The 9,642-nt window shown below is 35.9% G+C and overlaps 1 protein-coding gene and 1 long non-coding RNA gene across 2 annotated transcripts; one reads left to right on the forward strand and one right to left on the reverse strand.

Annotated features, from left to right (window-relative positions):
• Positions 1-3,035: 3,035 nt before the first annotated feature.
• LOC136068670 (RHOMBOID-like protein 2) lies at positions 3,036-6,998 on the forward strand. Its single transcript, XM_065776101.1, has 4 exons — positions 3,036-3,939; positions 4,776-4,939; positions 5,878-6,041; positions 6,150-6,998. The coding sequence occupies exons 1-4, from the start codon at positions 3,506-3,508 to the stop codon at positions 6,576-6,578; spliced, it is 1,191 nt and encodes a 396-aa protein (XP_065632173.1). The 5' UTR covers positions 3,036-3,505; the 3' UTR covers positions 6,579-6,998.
• A 1,239-nt stretch (positions 6,999-8,237) lies between these two features.
• LOC136068657 (uncharacterized) lies at positions 8,238-9,125 on the reverse strand. Its single transcript, XR_010629991.1, has 3 exons — positions 9,102-9,125; positions 8,894-8,994; positions 8,238-8,331 (listed from the first exon to the last, which is right to left on the reverse strand). It is a non-coding gene; the product is annotated as an uncharacterized LOC136068657 (long non-coding RNA).
• Positions 9,126-9,642: the final 517 nt, after the last annotated feature.

A 9,642-nucleotide genomic window follows, 5' to 3' on the forward strand; every position in this document is an offset into this window, starting at 1 on the left:
GATAACATAAGCATGCCTGGCACATATTCATAGACTCCCCAACTTGCTTACACATACAACAACAATCCACTATGATAACATAAGCATGCCTGGCACAAGAACCAGGTTATGGATGAATTCCTTTTATACCCAAAAAAAAAAAATGGAGATAATAAGCGAAAAAATATTCTCAAAAATTGACAACCGCTAATTTTACTCCCCACAAACTTGTTTCGAATCTAATTGTAGCTATAAACAAGTTGATGTCCACTACAATGCACTTGTTTTAGCCAAAGCATCAAACTATGCAAAACCTGCTAAATCATCAAAATCTATGCGGTATTCAACACCCCTAGGCCTTGGCTTAGTAGTAGCTTTTTCATCAAGTAGAGGAAAAAGCATTGAAATGATTTTTCAACTTTAAAAAATTTAAAATTTAAAATTTAAAATTTGAAAAAAAAAAAAAACGTAATAAAATGAGATTTAACAGCTGATAGTGTAGTTTTAAAATAATATAAAAATTAAATTAAAAAAAAAAAAAAAAAGGCATCAACAAATATCCAAATAAGCAGGGCCAAGGAATGAGAAAGTTGAGCAAGGAATCAAACAGAGGTGGCATCAATAACAAATTCATCCTATTTTTGTTTGATCTTCTTGAATTGGCTTAGAGAATGACTCCCATGTACTCCCTCTTTCAATAATGTAAGTTTTAGTTGCCAAATGCACTTATTTAAAAGAAAAGAATTGATGCAGAACAGAGGGCTTTGATATTAAAATTTATAAAAGATAGAAGAATTCTCAAGGGGAATGTCTATTGGAAAAAATTTTTTTAACACAAAAATACAACAAAAATTATAGAACGTAGGAGTCACGTTCTAATTCTAGCCCAACCGAGATTTCTTTGCCAAAGCATCGGCAACCTTATTACAATTTCGTTTCACATGGCAGTAGTGATCTAGGCAATCAATTTGTAAAGATTAATTTGTCAAATATATAAGAACCGAAACTCAAACAAAACAATAATATCATAAACCCACAAAGTTTAGAGAAATAACATAAACCCATATCAGCATTAATCATATGTAAAGAGAGAACCCGAAGATTGTGGGTGGCGCCGCCGATTTAGAATGGAAAAGAAGAAGCGCCGCCGAGTCGTCCGGGAAGAGATGAAGCGCCGCTGAGTTGGGCGCCGACGAGTGGATTGGATGAGAAGAAGCGCCTCCGATTTGAGGTTGTGGGTGCGCCGGGCTCTGACTGTTTGTGGGTTGCGCCGCAGATGTGGTATCAACGATTTGAGGGTTTTGTTTAGAGATGCAGACAGAGGTATTTGAGGGTTTTGTTTAGAGATTTGAGGGTTTTGTTTGAGGGTTTTGTTTAGAGATTTGAGGGCTTTGTTTAGAGATGCAGACAGAGGAATCAACGATTTGAGGCTCAGAGCAATAAGCAAAGGAAGCAGAGAGGTAGAGAAGCAAACGTGAGACAGGAATGAAGGTTTTAGTTTTTTGTTAAGCAAAGGAAGCAGAGAGGCAGAGAAGCAAACGTGAGATAGGAATGAAGGTTTTAGTTTTTTGTTTATATAATAAAACCTGTTTAACCGGTAACCCAAAACCCTTAAAATTATATCAACGGACAAGATCAAAACTACAATAAATCAACGGCTCAGATATAGGTGGGTACCGTACCCCCTTTTTTTGGGGCATTTGTTAATGAACAATTTTATAATAGTTTTGATATCACTTTCATAAAAAATATAAAAAATCGTTAAAAAAAATTAGTTGGTTTTTTTTTTTTTTTTCTTTTTTCATAAAAAGTTTCTAAAAATATTTCCTAAACCAATGCTCTTTTTGCCACTTGTGTAGGATTTTTGTCAATGGCTCATTCTTAAGAATTGGTTTAAAACGGTAAAACTATCTGACCATAGGATCCATGATTCCATGGGTCCCCCCTGAAACCATATATCTCCTATCTCCAATGATAAAACATGCCCTTTTGCATATCAGTTGCTTGGCAATCCCCTTCCAGATTGGTGAAACTACTTTTGGTGGGATTTTCTTAAGCCAGTTCTCTCTCACTTTGTAATTACTTCTTAGCAACCTTATGCATAAACCGTACTTTGTAACCACCATGCAAGCTAACTTTGCAAGTGGAGCTTGGTTGAGTTTTTTAATTTTCCGAAAACCTAGTTGTCCCTTGTTTCTAGGTGCGCATAAAATGTTCCAAGATTTCTAAGCCAAAAATTCTTGGATCAATTCTCTTCGTTTGTAGAACTTGTTTCACTCCCTCATCAAGTCATTTCTAGTGTTATTAGAGCAGATACTCCTTGATTGCTATCATTAGCATACATCAGATGGGAAAAGGGGATAAAGGATCCCTTTCTCCTGAAAAAAGGGTAGGAGATTTGAATTTGAATATTTTTGAAAACGTTCAAATTAAAAGTTACAAAACTTTTAACAATTGTTAAGATTTGAAAAGATTACAATTGAAAAGATACAACGATAATTTTCTTTATGATTATGGAAATTAAAAAACATAGTCTCGTGTCAATATCTCATGCCATCTATGCACTATACCGGTGGATCTATCAATCAAATACAATTATTTGTCCTTCGAAGAAGGTAGGACGGAACTATGTACAAGAAGAGGGGGCTGTGGCCACCCCCAAATTTTTTTAAAATATTAAATAATAAGTATATATTTAAAATTTTAAAAAATAAGTCTATAAAAAATTATATTTGCTCATCTCAAGAATATTATATTTGCGACTTCGAATCCTAATTTCGTCCATAGAAGAAGGTGTGTACGCAGTAGGAAACTAGGAACTAGGTACAAACTACAATTGCACAAATCTGATGTCATGTGGTGATGTCGCTGATATAAAAGACTAGCAAGAGAAGGAGTCCTACGTTTTTAGCATAGAATTCGTGTAACATCAGAAACAGAACAAACTAAACCCAAAAGTAATTCCCCTTCCCATTGCAAATCAAGAATATATACGCATAAAAAACAACAACAATAATAACTTTAAACAATACGGAACATTTTATTTTCTTTATAATAAAAAAGAAAAAAAAGAAGAAGAGAACATTGATTTGGCACAACCAAAGTTTACCAAACCAAACAGAAACACAGAAATTTGAGTTGGTATTGGTACTAAAAGCTGTTCCCCCTCCAATTCCAAACTAAGAATAAGAATGAAAAAAAAAAACCCCCGCGTTAAATGTTCATCATCCATCCCTTTGCATCTGTTTCACAAACAAACTACAAACCTCTCTCACTCACTCACTCACTCTCTCGCATTCTCATGATTTCCCAATGAATCATTCGTTGTCAAACAACTCCCACAGCTAGATTCTCAAATCACATTCCCAACTATTTACCCTTTTAACTCACACCAAATGGGAAAAACTTTTCCCCAGCCTCAGTTAATTTAAGAAAACACATTCATTCTTTTGAAAAACTGAAACCAAATCAAAGTATCGTACATATATATATATATTTTCATCGTCGGATAAATCCAAAGGCTGTGATGGGGAGGAGAGAGTCCTCGTCCTCCCCACCGACGGACCAGATCGAGATTAAGGTCCATACATCACGCCGTGGCGACAACTCTGTCCACCCTGATAGCGTGGGTCCCACTCCTTCTACTACGGCGTCGTCTCAGCCTCAGCCTCAGCCTCAGCCGCATCGGCATCGGCATCGACAGGGGCATGGGCAGAGGCAGAGACAGAATCGGGGGACGGCAGCGGCGGCGGCGGCGAGTAGGGCGGAGTTCAGGCCGTTCAGGCGGTGGGCGCCGTGGCTGGTGCCGACATTTGTGGTGATAAACTTTGTGGTGTTCGTGATCACAATGTATTTGAACAATTGCCCGGAGAATTCACCTCCTTGCGTTGCTACCTTCTTCGGCAGATTCGCTTTCCAGACCTTCAAAGACAATCCTCTTCTTGGTCCCTCTTCTACCACGTAAACTTCCTCTCTCTCTCTCTCTCTCTCTCTCTCTCAATATTACATTTTGGTTGCTTTGAGTTGTAATGTAATAATGCTGGTTAATGGTTTGGTATGGATTTTATTTTTATTTTAAATTTATTTGAGTTTTTTTAATGGTTAATGTATGTAATGTAACTACTGAACTTGGGATTTGTGCTTAGACAGTAAAAAGCTAGCTGGGTATTTAGTCAGTTTGCTCAATTGTTAAGAGATCAAGAGAGACCTGTGTTTGAATCTCGCCTGCTATGTCAAGGAAGGGAACGGTGTTTTAAATGGTAAAGTCTCTTGTAAATGGTTTAAGTGGTGTTAGTTTGCTTAATTGATTAAGTACATGAGATGGGATCTCGCCTGTACCAAGGAATAAGGGAGTTTAAGTGGGTGTTACTTTGCTCAATTGGTAACATCTCTTGCGAGCGATCAAGAAACCTGGGATGGATTCTTGATTTACTTAAGGGTAAGGAGAAGGCAAAATGGCCCCCCAGTTGACAAAAATAGATTTACCTGCTTTGAACCCTGGTTGGCTGATATTGTGTTGATGTAATTCAAGTAATCTAGACTGGAAGTAGCTAATTCTCTACTTTGTGGTTAATATGATTCAATCATTTTTTTTAAAATCACACTGTTAACTTGTGTTAGCGGATGCACACATGCGCCCTTTAAGTGATAATTGCTAATGGTGTAGTTATCTTTGATTTGACTTGGTATTGATCTATTGGTTGTGGATAAATCTGCATAGGTCACAATTATAGGGGTGGCAGGAGGGTGTTAGTGTTTTATATCGATCATGCGCTGATTTGTTTGTACTTTTTCAGGTTAATGAAGATGGGTGCTCTTGAGGTGGATAAAGTGGTCCATAAGCACCAGGCATGGCGCTTGTTCACTTGTATATGGCTACATGCTGGAGTTTTCCATATACTTGCCAATATGTTGAGTCTCATATTCATTGGAATTCGACTTGAGCAAGAATTTGGGTTTGGTATACATCCCTTCTCATCTTTAAATTTGTTCTCATGTGTATGTCAATTGTATATCATCAATTATATTAGCATGAATCTGTATCTGTTAAAGATGTTCACTACTATATCCCTGATTAATTTGTTTCTTCTAGTCTCTTTGGTACACGGAATTGGAATTGAACGCTCTCTCAAATTATAACATCAACCTCAAATCTGATAGATCTGGAATTGTAATTGTATATCAATTTGTTCTTAAAAACAAAGTTGCAGAATTTCAGGGGCAGGTTATAGAAAAATGTTCCATACATGGGGAAATGGAAGGGATGATATTTGACAATAATCAAAATTATGCTTTATTAATAAATGTGACTTGAGTTATTATCAAACCAATATAAACCCTTATGATTATATCAAACCAGTTGCAATTTTATACATTGATGGCTTGAGACAAATTACAATCAGATTCAGATTTGTTTTGCATTGTATTCACTTAATTTTAATCCTAGATAGGTGGAAAATTGATCCTAGTGTTGATTATAACTTGTATAAAACTATGACCATGGATGTTTGATAGATTTCAAGGAATATAAGGGTTGCAGACAACAATGAGAGAGATAGTAAGAATTATGCTAAACTTAGGCAGGATTCAGGAAGTTAGTCTATGGTGGAGTGTGTTATCAGGCTTTATAAACTTTTTGTTGGACTAATTCCATTTAGTTGAAATTTTTTTAAAACAAGCACACATATGTAGATCTTGCAAATGTACTTCCTGAAAAATGGAAATATTCCAAGACAAATTTTTTCCCCTTGTAAGAAACATCATGCTGGGAAGAGAATAATAGAAAATATGAAATATGATATCTCAATTCTTTTGTGTAACTGCTTTAGTCATTCAATGAAGAATTCTTTCGCCTTCGTAGTTTGAAATTCTAATATCTTTCTATCTTTTGTCATATAGTTAGAATTGGGTTACTTTATGTCATATCTGGTTTCGGAGGGAGTTTGATGTCGGCTCTTTTTATTCAATCACGGATCTCTGTTGGTGCCTCTGGTGCACTTTTTGGTTTACTAGGAGGCATGCTTTCGGAGCTAATTACAAATTGGACAATATACGCAAATAAGGTAAATAGAGTTCTCTGATTTTGGCAAAGCCTCCTAATGAATATTGACTTCTTTTGAATTAGCCGTTTGTGGCACAATCATCTCACACCTTCAAATTTTTATGTGCAGTTAGCTGCATTGTTGACTCTTATTGTCATCATCATAATAAATTTAGCAGTTGGAATCCTACCACATGTTGATAATTTTGCTCATATTGGAGGATTTCTTTCTGGCTTTCTTCTTGGATTTGTGTTTTTGATTCGCCCTCAGTTTGGATGGGTTAGCCAAAAGAATTCTCCTCCTGGATCTATTGCAACAACTGTTAAATCTAAACACAAGACATATCAGTATATACTGTGGGTTCTCTCTGTGATAATATTGGTTGTTGGGTATGTTCCTAGAATCCTTTCTTTATTTGTCGATTTTATGTATCTGATTGTATTCCCTGCACATTGCTTGTTTTCTTGGCATAGTTTATGGGCAGGTTGGGAGTGTTTTTGGATTACGTCTTTCTTTGTGTTTGGAGTTGGTAGAAGGGGTGTATTACTTGTTTTCTGATGTATATGCATTACTTTAACCCTTGCACACTACTTGTTTTCCTTGCGTGGTCTTGGGATAGGATTTTTGTGTTGTGTTATTTGTGGTTGGAGATGGTAAAAGGGTGCATTACTTATTTTCTGTATGTGTGTAATATAAGATGTGTAAGAGGTAAATAGGCTGCCCTGTGGAAAGTTAAAATTCTCCATTGGTTGAGATTCTAACTTTGTTATATAGAAATCTTTTCAATCGTCGGCAGATAGCCTACCTAACTGCTTTAAGCTAATTGTTAGATTCATGAATCATGTTGCCTAATTGGATTGGTTGGAAATTAAAACACACTATATGTATTTTGCCATTATGGTGATATTATGAAGTTTATCTCATAAGTGAATACATATCCTTTGTACTACATTGTGTACCATTTTATGTTTTACTAATCACAACTTGCCAGGTATTAATTTTACTTTCCTTATAAAATAACTGAAGTTTAAAATGGAAAAAAAAAATATATATATATATATATATATCAATATATAACAAGTTGTGAAAACATAACAATTTCTTTTCTTTGATAGGTAGACAGTAAGGGAGGGGGAGGGGGGGGATTCGAACCGTAGACATAGGACACCACAAAGGATGCCATTAACATAGGACTATTACTTGAACCACACTCCTTAGTATAACAAAATTTAAGAAGGTAGTCAACTTGTTAAGAGTAAAAGCCAAATTCTGAAGCCTTTGATTGTAGACACCTTCAGCCTGTCTCATGCAAAAAGATACGAACCTCAGCATCACTCCTCTCAACTTCAAGACATATATATATATATATATATGAAAAATATTTACTTTTTCCCTCCAAACTATGCTTTAGAATCTCTGCAGGCAGCTTTATTTGGTCTCTCAAAATTCATAAACCTGCCTTCAATCAAAATGGAAGTTAGGAAAAACAAAAGCATAAATGAACTACTAGTGGAAAGGTAAATCTGAGAACAAATATCAGGAAGCAGCAGAAGCGCATACCAGGCAAGCCGAATAGGCTACCACTCAATCAAGCAACCCACCTAGCAAGCAACTGCCTAAACTAGCCCTCCCCAAGTTAAGATAATTCTCTTCAGATACCAAATTTAGCTCGCAAGCTTCAAGCATTAACTGATGACGGTCCAGAATTCCATGCCATTCATCTAGAACCTTTGAAAATCAAGGCAACTTTGAAAATCAAGTAGAAAAGGACCAATAAGAATCAACTGGAAGCAACAACCTCAACAAGAGAAAAATATGATCTATTTACCAATTATGAAATCAGAAACCTGATCAGGCGTGCGCGTTCTACGCCAATCAGAAAGCATCCTTATTACAATGCTAATCCGAAATGATAAGGATGTTCGGTCAAAGCCACTTATCAGGCTCTGAAACCTGATCAGACTTGTTCATGATTTTATTTCCTCTTTAGTTTTTGACATACAGTCCAAATAATTGCCTTAAAAACCAATACCTTTTGAAAGGCCCCTTTGCCTGTTGGATTCAAGTAGCTGCCCTGGAAAAGTTGACTGCCCCAAACAAACTGACGCATCATATTCTTCTTTACTCTAGCAAATTTAAGAGACAAATTATTTGATAATATGTATAATACTCTCCAGAGAGTACAGAAGACAAAATGCAAAAGAGACACACCTCTGTAACAGAGTTATCATCAAATTTGATCTCCTCGCCATATTGAATTTTACATACAGAATAGATTCCAATCTAGCAATGAACATCTACAGCAGTAAATCTGCATTCACAGACAAACTTATAGGATGATCAAACACTAGGTTCACTCACAATTATATATTTAACGAGGAAATTCATATATAAGACGAGTAAATGGTAATATTCATAATCTGTGAGAAAAAACAATTACATAAAAAGAATAAAAAGAAAGTAGGGAGGTAAAGTATGATTACACATGGCATGATTCCACCCATAAACAGGTTATAGTATTAGTAAACAATCTGGCATCGAAAGCTGAATCTTCAGGAGAAAATTTGCTCATATAACATTTATATTTGATTAGATGATCTGGTCTTCACATAATGACTAACGCTTCGAGTGAAAAAAAATTCAAGTGATGAAAGTAACAGTTTCACTATATTTACATTATTATAAAGCAACCATGAGAAATTTGTGTCCCGCTTATAAATTATAATGCCAAATATGTCCTGGCCCAAAATAAAATACGGGATCAATTCAGTTTTGTCATGTTCCATAATACTCTAAGAACTTGTCAAGAGTACGTAAGGGAAGGTCTGCAGGTAGGTCATAAACAACAAAAAGAGTATGACAACAGAACTCACTTTGCTTCACAATTTGGACGGCACGAGTGACATATTAGACTTGCATAGTTTGCCTTATGCATAGCATCAATAACAACCAAATCATACCCATCAGCATCATCCTACCTGGTAATAATGTATGATCAGATTAAAGAACCTCGGCAAAACCAGGGCAAATGGAAAAGGCATAACAAACCTAAAGCACATAGCTTCTTGAAGTGAATCAAACCTTTGCCTTTCGAGATAGATGTTGCTTTACTATTCTTCTACATAGATCGACCCCACCTTACTTCTCGAACCATTTCCAAAAAGAACAAACCTACACTTTTTTTTTTGTTGGGGGGAGGGGAGGTGGGGCGGGCGCAGGAGGAGTAAAAAGAACTCTACTAAAGAACTCTACTAAAGCTAGAAATTGGATCCTATCAATAGTTGCTCCCAAACCACCTTCTTTGTTGCAAACAACACCAAGCCCCAGAAAAACACAACCCAATAGACAACAAAAGAATGGGGGAAATCAGTATCGGAAAAGTAGGGAACAAGTCAAAGAGAGAGACACATCCAAAAGAGAGGCAAAATTATAGTACATGCTCATGCAGCAAAATAACTATGTGTATACCTTTATTATAAAAAAAATAAAAAAATAAAAAATAAAAATTGATATGTATACCTTTGTGTAGGCAACATATCTGTCATTAGGATGACTATCAATGGCCTTCAAAATACCCTGACACATTTTCACAGCTTCTATATCACGATCCTCAGAAAGTTTT

The sequence above is a fragment of the Quercus suber genome, unplaced genomic scaffold, assembly GCF_002906115.3.
Source record: "Quercus suber isolate HL8 unplaced genomic scaffold, Cork oak 2.0 scaffold_128, whole genome shotgun sequence".
Classification (NCBI taxonomy): domain Eukaryota; kingdom Viridiplantae; phylum Streptophyta; class Magnoliopsida; order Fagales; family Fagaceae; genus Quercus; species Quercus suber.

Coding starts and splice junctions, on each gene's coding strand:
- LOC136068670 (XM_065776101.1), top strand. CDS start 3,506: ATGGGGAGGAGAGAGTCCTCGTCCTCCCCACCGACGGACCAGATCGAG. Junction 3,940..4,775: donor CTTGGTCCCTCTTCTACCAC/GTAAACTTCCTC, acceptor GTACTTTTTCAG/GTTAATGAAGATGGGTGCTC. Junction 6,042..6,149: donor GGACAATATACGCAAATAAG/GTAAATAGAGTT, acceptor TTTTATGTGCAG/TTAGCTGCATTGTTGACTCT.